This window comes from Panicum virgatum, chromosome 5N (genome assembly GCF_016808335.1).
Source record: "Panicum virgatum strain AP13 chromosome 5N, P.virgatum_v5, whole genome shotgun sequence".
In the NCBI taxonomy this organism is placed as follows: domain Eukaryota; kingdom Viridiplantae; phylum Streptophyta; class Magnoliopsida; order Poales; family Poaceae; genus Panicum; species Panicum virgatum.
In genome coordinates, this window is record NC_053149.1 from 9871359 (window position 1) to 9888206 (window position 16848).

Consider the following 16848-nt stretch of genomic DNA (forward strand, 5'->3'; position numbering starts at 1 on the left):
TTGAACTCTGATAAAAAAAAAGGCAGCCAAATGGTTGATACTAATCATCATTTTATTCCTTTCTAGTGCATCAATGTGGAGTGCACTGTAAGACATTTTTACACTAAGTTGTCAATCAAGATATGAAAGGAACCAGTTTATTCTTTCATCGGCCTGTAGCCCTATACATTAGTATATGAAACCTTGTGCTAACTAATCATTTCATTTCACGTATATTTCGTAACTGGGAACTCTTCCCTACAATTACAGTGTGGTCCACTTACGACACCCCTACACTCTTCTGCCCTAGGCGACCAAAGATCGACGCACCAGTTAGTTGAAGGATCTGCTGTTTACCCCAGCCCTGTACAGCTTCATGGACTCAGGGCCACAGGAAGAGAGCTTAACCTCAGTGTATGCAGGGACGAAGAAAACATCACCTTCCTTTGCCTTTTCCCCATCAGACAGAGAATCAGCCTGGAGCTCACCTTCCCCGGCCATGACGAGAAAGATAGAAGGGCTTGGCACCGGGGATATGAGAACCAGTTCACCTGGAGGTACCAAGCAGGAATCGACCTCAAACTCATCAAATGGAGGGGTGTAGCGCCTTACGTGTGACTGCACAGGAACACCTCGCAAGATTTCTGGGAAGGCCTGCATGAAGGAGATTCAGTGATGGCATCCACAGATTATAAAATTAAAGAAGCAAATCACAAAATTATGAAAGTAGCTTGGAAGAGCAGAATATCAGCTAGTTTTTCTGTGCATTTGACACACTAGGCTAGCACAGTCACTAGATTATTTACTTGATTCAAAATAACAATATACTTGATATTTCACTGTTTCTATGAATGTGTCTAGTCCAAAACTAGGATTCTCTAAAAAAGTATATATTTTTAACACTAATGAGAATGTGAACCAGGTGAACTTAGGTACTAACTTAAATGTTCAACATCATAAGAAAAGTGACCCGTGGATACTACTTTGACCCATTTGCTCGGAGGTCGCTGGCAGTATGGTAAACATGGCAAGATATGCTCGCCAGATAAAGAATTCCTAAACCCTAAGAGTGGAACAAGTAAAATATAAAGGAAGCATTATATACATGACACAATAAATAACAATGACACTCACCTGTTTGTAAGTTAGCATTGAGCAGAGAGTTTGCACATCTCTGTATTTAGGAGTCAAACCAGCACGGACAACATTGTCCGAAGTGGCCATACATTCAATGCATTCCCCAGAGAGGTATGCATGCGGTTCATTTGCGCCAATATAAAGTGCTTCACCAGGACTAAGTTTGACATAGTTAAAGAAAAGTGCTGCTAGAACACCAACATCCTCTTGATATTGTCTCTCCAGGGACAAAACCAGCTGTTCTTTATCTGTTAAGGTCCTAATCTGAACAGAGAAAGGAACCATGAATCAAGACCAAATCAAAGGCTTGTCCATTGCTGCTCATGGTGCATTAGTGAATACTGATGCAACATATGTGTACTTTGGAGAAAAAAAGGAACCTGTCTGTCTAGATGCTTATCAGTTATCACTATTCAGATCCTTTTCAACTAGACCAAATTGTGTTGGGCATAGTATATTTGAATTGTTGCAAATACCACCCCACTACTTATGAAAAACAGCAGCTTAGCCACTATACATTCAATTTAGTGCATGTTTGTTGAGATTTAACACCTACTTAAAACTTTTGGGTTGTAAGTTGTAACTATAATTAGTGCACCAAAATATATGGAAGTTACTATAACTGATGTCACAAAAAACTGTAGAAGCTCACAGCAATTTAGGTCAAGAAAAATTTTCACCTTGCTCTCAATATTCAGGCGACTGATCAGTTTCGAAATTGCTTCAGAAACCATGTCTTTACTTGCTGTCATTAGCTTAGCGAAAGCTGATTGCAAAGTGGATTTTACTTCACTGCCCCCATCATACTCCTTCATACTCATCAGCTTGCCAGCATCTTCATGCCCAACTAGCCCTTCAACTTCAGGGACAGTCCTCAGGATATCCTTGAGCTCCTTCATTGTATAAAGGGTATGTTCATTTATATGTAAGGGTTTGTGCTTTCCAGACTAAAACATTAAACAAAATAGAAAAAGTTTCCTCTTTAAAATACATCATATAAAATTGAAAGGACGAAGGATAAAATGAATTCTCTGGCGAATTGGCTGTGCTCCAGCAGCTGGCTCTTTTCCAGCTATCATCAAGTGAATACCATTCAGTATTTATCCAAATAAATCCATTCAAACTGGACTAGGAAACCAAAGATGTCCATAACCTGACAACAAGATAAATTTCCTTTTGCAAACCAGAAAAAAAAAACACAGAATTCCTATAAAACCAAAGATTATGCTGACGACACGATTCTAATTTCTCAAAGAGCCCTAACTTACTATACAATTTATGCAAACAGTCTACAGCCCTGCACTGAAATAACAGATAGTTTTCCCAAGGATTGGTTGCTTTCAACAAAGCATACATGTTTGCTCTAAGTGATGGCAGGGAGTGAATGAATACATGCACAAAGGACCAATTGACCAAATCAAGGGATGACAATGGTCACAACAACAACAACAACAACAACAACAACAACAACAACAACAACAACAACAACAACAACAACAACAACAAAGACTTTTGTCCCAAGCGAGTTGGGGTAGGCTAGAGATGAAATCCAAAAGACACAAAGGTCATAGTTCAAGCACGTTGATAGCTAGTCTCCAAGTGCTCCTATCCAAAGCTAGCTCCTCAGAGATATCCCAATCTTTAAGGTCTCTCTTAACCGACTCGTCCCAAGTCAGTTTAGGTCTACCTCTACCCCTCTTTACCTTATCAACACGCTTTACCACCCCACTACGCACCGGCGCCTCCAGAGGCCTCCGTTGGACATGTCCAAACCATCTCAACCGATGTTGGGTAAGTTTCTCCTCAATTAGTGCCACCCCTACCCTTTTCCGAATAGCTTCGTTCCAGACTCTATCCCTCTTTGTCTGCCCGCAAAACCACCGTAACATCCGCATCTCTGCTACACTCAGTTGTTGGACATGTCGCCTTTTTGTAGGCCAACATTCAGCACTGTATAACATCGCCGGGCGAATCGCTGTCCTATAGAACTTACCTTTAAAATTTTGTGGCACCCTCCTGTCACAGAGGACACCAGAAGCTTGACGCCATTTCAACCAAGCAGCTGAGATTCTATGCCTAACATCTTCATCAATGTCACCGTCCTTTTGTACCATCAAACCTAAATACCGAAAAGTGTCCTTATGGGCCACAACTTGCCCATCGAGACTAACGTCACCACCCTCATACCTAAATGCGCTGAAATCGCACATCATGTACTCGGTCTTGGTCCTACTAAGTCTGAACCCTTTTGACTCTAACGTGAGTCTCCAGAGCTCTAAATTCCTATTTACCCCTTCTCTATTCTCGTCCACTAGCACCACATCATCAGCAAAGAGCATACACCAAGGGATATCACCTTGTATGTCCCTTGTGACCTCATCCATCACCAAAGCAAATAAATAAGGGCTCAATGCCGACCCCTGATGAAGGCCTATGTTGAATTTAAAAGGTCGTATAGTTAACCAATCAGGAAAACACTATCATAGGTGATGTGCACAAGTACATTTATGATTTATCACTTGAAAAAAATCAATAATTTTTCTTCATACAAAGTTGCTCTTTCCTTTCCAATATTTTTTCCTTTTAGCTATGACATGCCCAAGTATAACATAAAATGTGATTCTGAAAGCATGTAAGAGAGTTGTCCTGCAAAATATGTCATGAGGGTTATGTGGGACAATCCTAGGAAGTTAGCTCCACTTTGATCAACTTTCTCAACTTGAGAAACCAGATACAATGGAAATTATTGGTGGACATTCTTTTTTTCCAAAAAAAGTCAACTCACAGTGTTATTATTACAGACAATGTCTGTTTTCTTTTCTAAGTAGGAACCCCACTAAATTTTCTTATGCCCACTACTCCCAGCTTACGCTATCAAAGTATTCGTTACAACTGCACATCAAGAACAGTTCTTCACATTATTTGCTAGGACCATTAATTATATATAACCACAACGTCCAACTAATTTATCCCTTGGACCTTCCGATGATAGGACTTTCTTCATCTTAGGCGGTTAGGCCTTAGCTGCCACCAAAACATCAAACAGAGAGAAGGCAAGCATCTTTGATTGCAACAGATTGAAACCAAGTCTAAGTGAGTTGTATGCTTTTAGAATAGTAATTTGGTGCCACATTTCAAGAATAGTACTTCCCATTCGGTATTGGCATGTGCATTTGAACTTACTAGTCGACAGTTCAAACTTCAAAAACGGTTGGCTGATAAGACGAATAATAAAAAGAGAAAGCATAAAAAATACTAAACAGCGGTTGAGAGTAAACATTCAAGTTCTAGAATCTAGACACGTACCTCGCTGGTCGCAAAGCCGCAAAGCGCCCGGAACTCGGTGATGGCGATGGCCATCTCCGGCTTGTGGTTGTCGTCCTTGTAGGTGGAAGGCCGCAGCGCGTGCAGCACCTCGGCGAGCTTCTTGTCCGGGTGCGCCTGGATCGAGAGCGCCTTGGCCACCGACAGCACCTGCGCGTTCACGGAGTCAACCAGCGATCGAGACGGCAGAAGCACGGAACGTGAAATAGGCGGGAGCCCGGGAAGCGTCGGTTGACCGGGACTACCTTGAAGAGGAATGGGAGGTCGCCGCCCCACCGCGCGGCGACGGCGGGGCCGAGCGCGTCGAGGTTCCGCGCGAGCCAGTCCCCGAGGAGCTCGCCGTCGTCGAGGAGCGTGGAGGGGCCCGAGGGGTGCGTGCCGATCCAGAGCTCGGCGTAGGGGCGCGCCGGGTCGGGGTCCTGGGCGGCGAGGCGGGCGACGAGGGAGGCATCCCCGCGCCGGCCCCACTCGTAGTGCTGCACCGCGCAGCGCAGCCGCAGCAGCCTCCGCCGCGGCTGAGGGGGAGGTGGCTCCGCGTCGCGCCGCGGGGAGGCGGACGCAGCCGCGGGCTCGGGCTCGGGCTCCGGCGGAGGAGGCGGAGGCGGGTCCTCCATTGGGCGGAGATTCGGGAGCTGGGCGGCTTGGGGACGGTTGGAGGGAGGGGGCGGGGGCGTTTGGATTTTAAAGGGGAGGGAAGAGGAGGCCGCTGCTGGGCGGCGGCCGAGGGGAGAAGACGACTCGCCCGATGCGGCGTGGCAACTGAATTGACCGCGTCGGTTTTCCTCCAACCCGGGGCGAGTACTGCGTTGGCGGTGGTAGGGACTGTTGCAGAGACCTGCCAAAATTTTTGGGCAAAATTTTCTCGGCGTTTTTTACGACACTAATTACGAGTATTAAATATAGACTAATTATAAAACTAATTACACGGTTTGACGGAAAATCGAGAGGTGAATCTATTAAGACTAATTAATCTATCATTAGTGGTTGTTTACTGTAGCACGGCATTGTCTAATCGTTGCATAATTATGTTCATTAGATTAGTTTCACGATTTCATCCGAGGTTATGAAATAGATTTTGTCAGTTATCTACATTTAATATTTCTAATTAGTGATCAAACATTCGAAGTTACTGTAGCTACTGAAAAATTTTGGGAACTAAACGGGGCCTAAAATGGAGGTTGAGCTGGGCCTTGTTTAGATTCAAAGTTCAAAATTTTAAAAAAAAATTATAAATCGTCTGCATGGTGTTTAAATGTAGTAAAAAAATCACATTACACAAATGGACTGTAAATCGCATTCAGACACTAAATTGCTACAGTAACAATACAGTAAACATATGCTAATGACGAATTAATTAGGCTTATTAGATTCGTCTCATAATTTACAGACGAGATCTATAATTAGTTTTATGATTAGTCTATGTTTAATACTTCAAATGTGAAACGATTCCCTTTAATTCCAAAACGGGGGAACTAGTTAAGAAATTGTATCAAGAGAGAGATTGCAATGAAGGTGACAAAAAATTCGGTTATTAACAATTTCAATACGGCGAAGAATATCGTGCGGTAAAATTTAAATGAAAAAGTAAGACATATTAACAACTTTATGTGTTGCCATTGCATAATTTATTACAATAGTCATGATCACTTGCTCGAATTATCCTTACAATAGTCATGGCCACATAAAAGGTTTTATGTGTTGCCGTGTGGATAATGAAAAATTAGAGTAAATTATCAAATTCTTGGACTACAAATATATTTGTTTGGTCTTATTAATTTTCTCTCCAGGCGGCCACTTGCTCGGATTAAGTAGGGTATATCTTTAGGGAATCAAAATCATCTGAACGGATACAAGTACTACAGTTGTTCGCTTGTACTCCGTTCCGTCCGTCCGTTCCAAATTATAAGTTATCCTAAGAATTTTGGAGGAACACGCAGTGATTGACCTCTGCACGAGCAACACGCAGCAGTTTTAAATTTCGTCGGTGCTAAAACAAAAAAAATGACTTACTGTGGGTTTCTTTTCCAAATAGGCCAGGGGGTGCTACGTGAAGATCGGCACGGGAGGGGAAGACCCGCCGATAACTACAAGATGGATTGGAGGAAACCGCTGCCGCCACCGTCCGAGGATCACGCCATCAACGGCAGGGAAGGAGCGGAGCGGAAACCGGCCGGCCTGCCGAGACGAAACGTCCGTCCTCGTATCAGCTCTGCCGACGCCATGTCGCCAGCAGGTTTAACTTACCGACGAGTCCGGCCAAACCGGCGGAGTCCGGTTCCGGTATACCGGTCCGGTTTGGCCGGAAACCGGTCGGAACCGATCAAATTCAAATTTGAATTCAAAAGTCGCCGTGCAATCGGTTCGGACCGGCTTACCGGTCGGTTTGACCGATTTAACGGTCGGTTTGATTGGTAATCGGTCAGTTTGACTGGTAACCGGCCAAATTCAAATTTTTTTTTTGTTTAAATTCAAATGCCCGCAAAGTATACTAAATAAATGTTTGTATAACATATTTTAGTCTAAATGAACCCTCCAACCCTCTTTTGTACTACTTTTACATTGTATTTGTGTACTTTTATATGCACGTTTTTTTGTTTAACTTCAAATCCCTGCAAATTATGCAAATGAACGAATTTTTGAGAAAATTTGACATCATTAGATTCATCACACCTTGAAGTATTTTTAGAAATTTTTTAGAAATTTTTCATTTTTTTAAATTTAATTTTGAATTTGAATCGGTTTGGTACTGGTCCAAACCGAAACCGAGCGGACCGGTTTGACCGGCGGTAACCAGTCAAACCGAAGATACGCGCCAACCGCCAGCGCTAGCCGCCAGATCGAGCACAGCGCGCGGCCCCGGCACCCGGCACGTGGTTCGCGTTCCCCCGGCCGTGGCGCCGGCGCGCGCCGTCGCTTCCTCCCTCCCGAGCGGCGAGCGCTCACCGACACAGCCGGAGCCGGGGCGCCCCGGTCTCGCTTTCCCGGGCGAGGCAAGGCAAGCGGCTGATCGAGCTGGGCCGGCCGCGGACACGCCCCGGGTACCCATGCCGCTCGGCGGCTCGGCCTTTTCCGATCGGGAGGTGCCCACGAACAGTGCTTGCCCTGTGCGAGCAACTGGTGTCATGTGGCGACGATGCAGTCGTTAAACAAGGACCCACCGACACAAGAAATCAATCCCTTCCAGTGCTCGCTACCGAGCAGGCCGGAAGGCAGGTGGCTTCCAGTGCTCGCTACCGAGCAGGCCGGAAGGCAGGTGGCATGGGCGACTGTACACGCAGTGCTTCTATGGACTCGTTTAGTTACTCGTGTAAAATTATAAAAATAGAATTTTTGCACATTTAAAGTATTTAATATAGACTAATCACTAAATAATTATAGGACTCGTCTGTAAATTACGAGACGAATCTAATGAGCCTAATTAATTCATCATTAAGTTCTATTTGGTTTCCATAAGTCAGGTGACTTAAAACCAGTGACTTATAAATCAATGTTGTTTGGTTCTAGATGACTTATAAGCTCATTAATGACTCCACTTTCCCACCTCCCCTCTTTTCCTTTCTGGTTAGCTTCCTGCGCCCTCTTTTGCTTCCTGGTTCATTTCCCGCCAATTACAAACAGCAGCCCATACAACTCATATTGTTGATTAGAAATCCATTACAAATATGCATACAAATGTCCATACGAAAATCCATAAAGTCCTTACACAGGAATACAAATGACATGGTTCGGCATTGAAACAAATGCCAAATTACCTCCTTCTATGGAATCCATCGGCTATCCAATCACGGAAAATATTCATGTCATGATCATCACTAGTGTTTGCGCCTTGTGCTTGAGATGCACGTCTTCGACGTTGCTATCGACACCGTAGCCGAGTGGGCTCATCCACCATTGGAATGAACTCCTCAAGGCCGCTGCGATGACGGGCAAGGGGATCGTCGGGCTGCAGGACGCACTGGTACTCCTCAAGGCCGGGAAAGGCCGCCGCCTGGGCGTTGAGGTTGAGGCCGTCCACTACCGGCGCGGCCGAATCCATGAAGGGAGGAGCGGGCGTGGTGACGAATCTAGCCTAGTGCGGAGGGAGGACTCGCGCCGCCGCCGGAGGGATGACTCCAGGGACCGCCGCGCGCGAAGAACCCGCCCGCGCCCGGACGAACTCCATCCGCGCGAGGAGGGATGAATCCAGTCGGCGGGGAGTAGGTGGTGACTTGTGATCCGTCACCGAAGAACTCGTCTTCCTCTCCTCCGGCCTGGGAATCGTGGAATAGGTTGAGCAAGTTCCTCGACGTGTCGGCCATGGCGGTGCGGGGCGGTGGCGGCGGCGAGATCTGGCGGTGCGGGCGAGGTGCGGCCGCGCGCCGCGCGCCGCGGCGACGGTGGAGTCTGCGCAGCGGGGCACGGGCGGATCGGCAGGCGGCGGCGGCGTCCGCTTCGGCACGAGGCGGGGCGGGGGGTCGCGGGGTGGGAGGGGAGCGCGGGATAGGGTTGCCGTGGGCCCCACGCGGGAAAAAAGTCGGGCCCCACACAAAAAGTGGTGACTTATAAGTTTTAAGTTGGGGTGGAGCTGCTTATTGTTTATAAGTTGGGGTGACTTATAAGCTAGGGATGTTTGGCAAAATAAGTCACTTTTTGCACTTTTTAACTTATAAGTTGGTGACTTATTTGGAACCAAACAGGGCCTTAGAGCATGTGTGCTGTAGCAATCATTGTAGCAATTTAGTGTCTAATCATAGTCTAATTAGACTAATTAGATTTGTATCACAATTTACAAGCAAACTATGCAATTTATTTTTTATTTCGTCTAGATTTAATACTTCGTGCATGTAAAAAAAATTTTCGATGTGATAGATTTGGAATTTTGAATTTTGCAACTAAACCATTATTCTCATAGTTTTACTGTTTTAGCTGAGCTCCTTTGAGTTGAAGCTCTCCCATGTTGAAGCATTCCCGCACAGGCTTTTCAGTGCCAACTGCGAACTCCTTTCCTGTGATCCCAGATCAAGGACTTTGAACAGCTGGCGATGCGAGCGTAGAAACCGTTGACGTTCTGGACTGCTGAAATAACAATCTCTACGCAACGCGGGAGGTCGAGCGTGTCTTCAGAGTTGGTTAAAGGGGACAGGGACCCCTGGCAGCTTTCTCGATTGCACTCTGCCTGTTTTGGACTCGGACGATTCAAAGCGTCATGTTAGCACACGGATTACGTTTGCTTAATGAAACTACTAATACAGACCACCAAAGTATTGTTCAATCCGGAAACAGTGGGAATACACGTTCAGACAGTTCAGCCGAACGCGCGCAACTTGCTCCGAATGGATCCGGTTGTTGCGATATGATGAGTTTCCATCTCTGCTTCTTAGAATTGCTTAAGATCCAAGCCCGTATACAACTGGAAATGATCTGAAAAGGATGTTCAAATTCAGGCGGATGCCGTCTGCCTCGTCATGTTTCACCATATCCTTTCACCACGATCATCGCAGAAAAAGTGGATCACCAGGCGATTTACCTTGCGCCTGAACCCAATCTAAAAGTACAAGTTTGCAACTATTTGTTGTTCCCCTTCGTTTGTTTTCTCTCATCAGACCAGCAATCGCTATTTGACTGATCGGCTCATCTCGTATTTCAGACGAACTGACAGCAACAGTTTGGAATGAATGGATGTACTGTACTGCACAACAGAACGCATGCTGCTGTCCCGCGCACCTGCACCGTAGCCGGATCCGTAATCTACGACGGACAGTGATGTCCACTGCTCATGTCCACGCTTTTATTTGTTCTGGCAGTGGATGCCCTGCGAGGCCCGGTCTTACCGCACATGTCACCTTCCGTTCTCGACCCTTTGAATTTCCGTTCCGTCGCCAAGAGATAGAAACCCTCTCACTTTCAGAAAACTGAATTCGATCCTCTCAAAAACAAAAAAAAACTGAATTCGACGACGCAGGGATTCGTTCATATCGTCGTAACACCCCCCCCCCCCCCCCCCCCTTTGATTCGTCATATCACCTGCTGTGTAGATACAAGATGCTGTGCTCTGTTCTTAACGAACAGTGACGCGATCAACCGCTTTCAGAAAACGAAGCCTGAAGCCAGAGTGCCATTGATCCGCGTCCAAGGTCAGGAAAGCCAATTGCTGCTAGCTGACACGTTGACACTTGACAGCGATCGTGCTGATCTCGACTGCAAGCTGCGCACCACAGAGGAGGCTTGGATCACAAGGCAGTCCGGACCGTGGGCCCTATTTGGTTTGTGGAGTAGCGCAAGTAGCACAAACTTTGACCAATAATTAGAGGTACTACATAAAGACAGTTTATAAAACTAACTTCACAACCTCTGCACTACTTCGCGAGACAAATCTAACGAGGCATTCAAAAGCACGATTAGAGATTGGTTACTGTAGCATTACTGTAGCCAATCATCGATTAATTACTGTCGTTAGATTCGTCGCGAAAAATTGCATCCATCCGTGAAAATTTTTTGTAAATAAACATCGTTTAGTACTTTATGCGCACAAAATTCTTTTTGTAGCGCGGGTAGCGCAAACCATCCAAACAAGGTCGCACGAAACGCTGCGAGATCTCTGAAATGCTCGCACGCAAAGGCACGGTGGCTGCTCAGCCAAGTCATTGTGACTGAACAAAAGCAAGAAGGATCCAAAGTCAATTGGGAACACGCTCCGTATCCGATCCGTGGCCTAGGATGGTTCAATTCATTCAGTGTGTACATACACGGAGCAATCAGTCGACTGACCGTGCGCATTCTTTCACTGACCGGACGCAAATCTTTTACGACTGGAGCGTTCAGGTTTGCTAGGACTTTTTTTTTTTCAAAACATAGTATAACACAAGCAGATGGTTTGTACACATAATATGATGCAAAACGATACATCTTATTTACTAAGACAAAAAAAAACAAGAGTGGACGTAGAGTAACACATGCCCCTACTTACATAAACGTCCTCGACCTCGAGATATTTTCCTGATAGATCTTGAGATTGGCAACCATAATCACCGCAAGCATCTTACTGTCAAGGGCATGTTTGCACGACAGTGGTTGAAAAATTAGCAGGCACAATACTAAATCTAACCTACGAAGAGTAGCTGATAAACCGGCTGACACGTCGGTCTTCTGTCGTCTGCAAAAAATTTGTAGCTCATGGGCCTGGCCTCAAAAAATTTTCAGCACAGGTAGAGAAAAAAGTATTGGGCCAGAAATTTCCTTGAGGCCATATGGGTTAGGACCATTTCGTAGTTAAGAGCCCAATAAGCAATGGGCCACGGTTACGAGAACTTCGTGGAAAAACTCTGGCTCCAGGGAAAGAAAAGAGCGAATGCTGTTGCAGCTAATACCATTCTCTTCTACAAATCAACCTAGCTACCAATTAAGCCACTCCTCTCAAAACTACTGCTGTTCTTCACATCTCACCATAGTAATCCCGCCGCTCATCCTCTCATCATTTTTACCGGCCTTCTGTTGTGAAGGATATGGAAATGGAGTTCCTGGACTCGTCCTCGGCGATATTGGCCAGCACAGAGGCCCTCGTCGTGTTCGTGTTCGTGTCGGTGCCGAACGTGCTGGTGGTGTTCGTGTTGGAGGCACTGGTGACCGAGGCCGCCGACGCCGATCCTGAAGCCGTCGTCGTCATCCACCGCCCGGTCCGGCCGTGGATCGCCGGCTTCCCCGGCTGGGGCAGCGTGAACGAGTCGGTCGACAGGATGAGGTGCACGCTGTGCATGTCCGGCCGGTCCGACACCACGGCCTGGCAGCACAGCAGGCCGAGCTGGATGCACAGCAGCGTCTGCTCGGTGTCGGGCTCGGACAGAGACGGGTCCACGATCTCCAGGGACCGTCCTTCTTCGAACAGCTTCCATGTCTGAACACAAGATTCAGCGCATCAGATTTCCTGTCAATTTTTACTACACAGGCTACTATGCAGAGATGCTTCTCTTTTTGACAAGATGATCCGAGCACTTACATAGTTCAAGAGGTCGATCTTCTCGTCGTCCGAATGCCGGACGATGTTCTTGCGTCCGCTCACAATCTCCAGCACCAGGATCCCGAAGCTGAAGACGTCAGTCTTGGTGGACAAGTAGCCGTTCATCGCGTACTCTGGAGCCATGTAACCACTGCGATCCATCACACTCGGTATTTGCGCAAACCACGGGTTTGTGAACGGAAACGAGACAACGGAAACAGAACGGTGTGAACTCACTATGTGCCCGAGATTTTGAATGTGTTCACGTGCGTCAGGTCGTCCTCCAGGAAGAGCCTCGCCATGCCGAAATCTGAAATCTTCGGGTTCAGCTGGTCGTCCAGGAGCACGTTGCTCGCCTTGATGTCTCTGTGGATGATCTTCACCGGAGACTCCTCGTGAAGGTAGAGGAGGCCTCTTGCTAACCCAATGATTATCTGGTATCGTCTTGGCCAATCGAGCTGCACACTCTTTTCCCTGTCTGAAAGTATCCAAGGAACACAGTGCGTGTTAGACAAAAGAACTCTCCTCCCGTATCTTACATCAAATTTGTACTACTATGTAGGTTATGCCCAAGCTGAACACTTGAAAACAACTCCAACTGTGTTTCGCATTTGATTACAGATTTTCACTGTGTTTTCTTGATGTTTCTATCCTAAAGATTGATGTATGTTTTAGCTGAACAAAGGATTTCTACCTCTCTGTTTTGTTTGTGTTCAGAAAACTCATATTCTCTGTTCACATACTTTCAGAGGACAAGAGATCTTCTTTGAAGAAAGCGTCAATGCAAGGACCCCATACGCCACAACTCTTAACTAATCTGATGTGATATGTTTAGCCTTCTCGATTAAGAAATCAAGCAAGTACTTTTTGACGCAGTTGAGGTCAAGGGCGCACAAGTACTTGGAAACAGACCTGACATCACCTGAATGACTTTTTATTACAGTCACAGATTCGACGCTATGATGTCAATTAGATACTGGGATGAACCATTTGAATATTACGTTGACATATAACCACCTCATGTCATTTGATTCGTCACGAGTCATGACATACTCGACGTCTCACCTACCTGCTGTAGAATAGAGTAGAAGGATTCAAAGGCATTCCTGCACCTCTATTGGCAACACTAGTTGTCTTGCATAGTTCTATTGTCCGGAACTCTGAACAATAAAATACCTAACTGCAATCCGCCGATGATGTACTCTAACTAGTGACTATGATGTGCATATAGTACCGGAAAAATATATTTTGTCAACAGCAAATATACCTTTTTGTTTTTGAATCAGAACAGCAAATATACCATGATGGCAGCGAATTTTGAGCAAGCAATACATAACAAAATGCAGATGAGTATTTTTTTTTCTTTGATCGGGAAGCCGGGAAGGCTTAGGACTTCTTACTGAAGAGAATGTGGTCGAGGCTGCCATTGGGGAGGTAGGGGTAGACGAGCATCTTCTGACCGGAGGAAGCGCAGCAGCCAAGCAGGGACACCAGGTTCCGGTGCTGCACCTTGAGCAGGAGCCGGACCTCGTTGAGGAACTCGCGCACGCCTTGCCGTGACCCCAGCGACAGCTTCTTCACGGCGATCTGCTGGCCGTCCTGCAGAACACCCTGTCGAGAGATTGGTTGGAGACGCAGTTTCAGACACTGTAGATGCTAGTAGTTTCTTACGACAGCAATCTGCTCAGCTCATAGTAGCGATTCTGAACAGGATAGCGGGGATGTTGTTTGAACAAGACAACGCGTTAGAACTGAATGTGAATTCGTGAGGCTGCAGCAGCAAGCCAGCAACACGGAGTGCTGAACTGCTGGTGCGTGCACGTCAGTGGAGTAATTACTGTATATCCAACTGAAAATCGGGCAGCCCTGCTGACACTGATAACTGTCGAACATTGAAAGCTCGTTCCCATATTGTTCGTCAGAGTACCAGTAAACTGCAAACAAGAAGCGGAATCACCTTGGACATGTCCACTGCTAAGAAATTCTGAAAATCTGCAGGAGCCCTGATGTTTGCTGAACGATAAAACATGGGAGCAACGAATGTAGAAACCAGGCTGCCTACCACAGACCAATATCGGCGCGTGCCTACTCGATCGGCGTAACCAAACCCAGTGAATCAACAAGGAAATTCTACTGATGTTTCGAAGGAAAACTAGGCCAGTGCTAAATCCTGTGGTAACTGAACTGAATACTGGAGCGCATGGGCAGAGAGAAAAGCGATCGAGGAGGGTTGCCTTGTAGACGGGGCCGAATCCGCCGCGGCCGAGGAGGTTGCCGTCGGAGAAGCCGTCCGTGGCGGCCTCGAGCACGGGCAGGTCCATGAAGAGGCTCCACTCGTCGCCCTCCTCCGCCCGCGCCGGCGCCGCCCGTCTCGCCGGGGCCCGCGCCGCCCTTCCTCCCCACGCAGCACGCGCACGCCCACGTCCACGTCCACGACCGCGGCGCGGCCGCCATGACCGACCGGCACGCAGCAGACAGCCTAGCCGAGCGATCAGCCAATCACCCTCGCTCAACCGCCACGGCAGACACGGCGAACAGACGAAGAAATAGAGCCCGCCGCGCCGGCCGGCGGAACACCCTGCGCGCCGCACACTTGCCCAGCCGTGCGGCGCAGCGAGCTCCTGGTGCTAACTGGTTTGTGTGTGCGTGGAATGGTGAGTCGCGGATGGAGCAAGTCCGGGGCGGGGCTGGAATTCCACGCCCATGTCCAACGGCGACCGTGATGGGCGGCGGTCGTGCGTGTGGGTGTCGTAGGCGGGCGGTATAGGTCGTCGGGACTCGGCGCGAGCGGGTCGTCGCTGACTAGCTAGCAGCTTGCTGCAAATGGAGGAGCTAGGAGAGACCCGTTCAGGAAAAGGACCTTCGTGACCGAGGCGTCGTCCAGTTCATCGGCCTTGCTTGTTTGGTTTGGGTTCTAGAGATTTTAGAATGGAATCTTATTTTACTATTACTAATTGGAAGCTCTAAATCAGTTTTCACGTGAAGCCACCTAAAATTCTAGGTGGACACTCTGAAAAAATATAAAAAAATTATAAATTCTCACAAAAATTAGAAACATTCGGCCATCAATCCAACAACTCTAATTATAATAACCATCGGATCTGTTATCTTTACTAATAAATTACCCACCTCTGCCATTATGAAAATAGACTAAAGTAACCCTCTAAATATGTATCTAAATTACCCATTATAAAAAAAATCTAAAGTAACCCCCCTAATCTTTGTGTAAATTACCCACCTATGTCATTATAAAATAATACAAATACCCCTCTAAATTTGCATATAAAGTATCTAATTATGTCATTATTATTACAAGTTAAATTACTCATAAATCTGAATCTAAATTATATAATGGAAAAAGTCTAAATTACTCCCCTCAACTATAGCCAAAGTCTGGATAACCCCCTAAACTATAACTTGGTTCAATTTACCCCCTAAACTATGCCAGTTGGTTCATTTCGTCCCTTAATACAATTTGTCTTTTTTGTTTCTCACTACACAAGTTGAATTTTAATTTCAAATTTTGTAGGGTAGTAGTGTACATCACAGTGCATATTGAATAATTTTTATATAATTTTTCATCATTGTTTTTCATATAATATTGAACTCCAATAATTTATTATTAAATATCCTAACCTATCAAACAACAACAACATAGTCTTTTTTTCCCAAGCAAGTTAGGGTAGGCTAGAGATGAAACCCGAAAGAAATAAGTTCAAGATTCAGACACATTGATAGCTAGTCTCCAAGCGTTCCTATCCAAAACTATCTCTTTAGAGATATTCCAATCCATAAGGTCTCTCTTAACCGACTCATCCCACGTCTGTTTAGGTCTACATCTACACCTCTTTACATTATCGACCCGCTCAAGAACCCCATTACGCACCGGCGCCGCAGGAGGCATTCGTTGGACATGTCCAAACCATCTCGGCCGATGCTGGGTAAGTTTCTCCTCAATTGGTGCCACACTGACCCTATCCCGAATAACTTCGTTCCGGACTCTATCCCTCCTTGTGTGCCCGCAAAACCACCGCAACATCCACATCTCTGCTACACTCAGTTGCTGGACATGTCGTCTTTTTGTAGGCCAACATTCAGCACCGTATAACATCGCCGGACGAATTGCTGTCCTATAGAATTTGTCATTTAGCTTTTGTGGCACCCTCTTGTCACAAAGAATACCAGAAGTTTGCCGCCATTTCAACCAGCCAGCTGAAATTCTATGCCTAACATATTCATCAATGTCGCCATCCTTTTGTAGCACCGATCCTAAATACCGAAAAATATCCTTCTGGACCACCACTTGTCCATCTAGACTAACGTCTCACCACTCATGCCTAGTCACGCTGAAATCGCACATCATGTACTCAGTCTTGGTCCTACTAAGTCTGAACTCTTTCGACTCTAACGTGCGTCTCCACAGCTCTAACTTTCTA

The 16848-nt window shown here is 46.4% G+C and overlaps 1 protein-coding gene and 1 pseudogene across 1 annotated transcript; both read right to left on the reverse strand.

The window, feature by feature from the left end:
• Positions 1 to 31: 31 nt before the first annotated feature.
• On the reverse strand, positions 32 to 5096 carry LOC120673261 (mannose-6-phosphate isomerase 1-like). The gene is made up of 5 exons (XM_039954024.1): positions 4686 to 5096; positions 4423 to 4590; positions 1797 to 2009; positions 1114 to 1380; positions 32 to 633 (listed from the first exon to the last, which is right to left on the reverse strand). Exons 1-5 carry the CDS (start codon positions 5052 to 5054, stop codon positions 313 to 315), a joined length of 1338 nt encoding a protein of 445 aa, XP_039809958.1. The 5' UTR covers positions 5055 to 5096; the 3' UTR covers positions 32 to 312.
• Positions 5097 to 11685: 6589 nt separating this feature from the next.
• LOC120673262 lies at positions 11686 to 15219 on the reverse strand (annotated as a pseudogene).
• Between the last annotated feature and the right edge of the window lie 1629 nt (positions 15220 to 16848).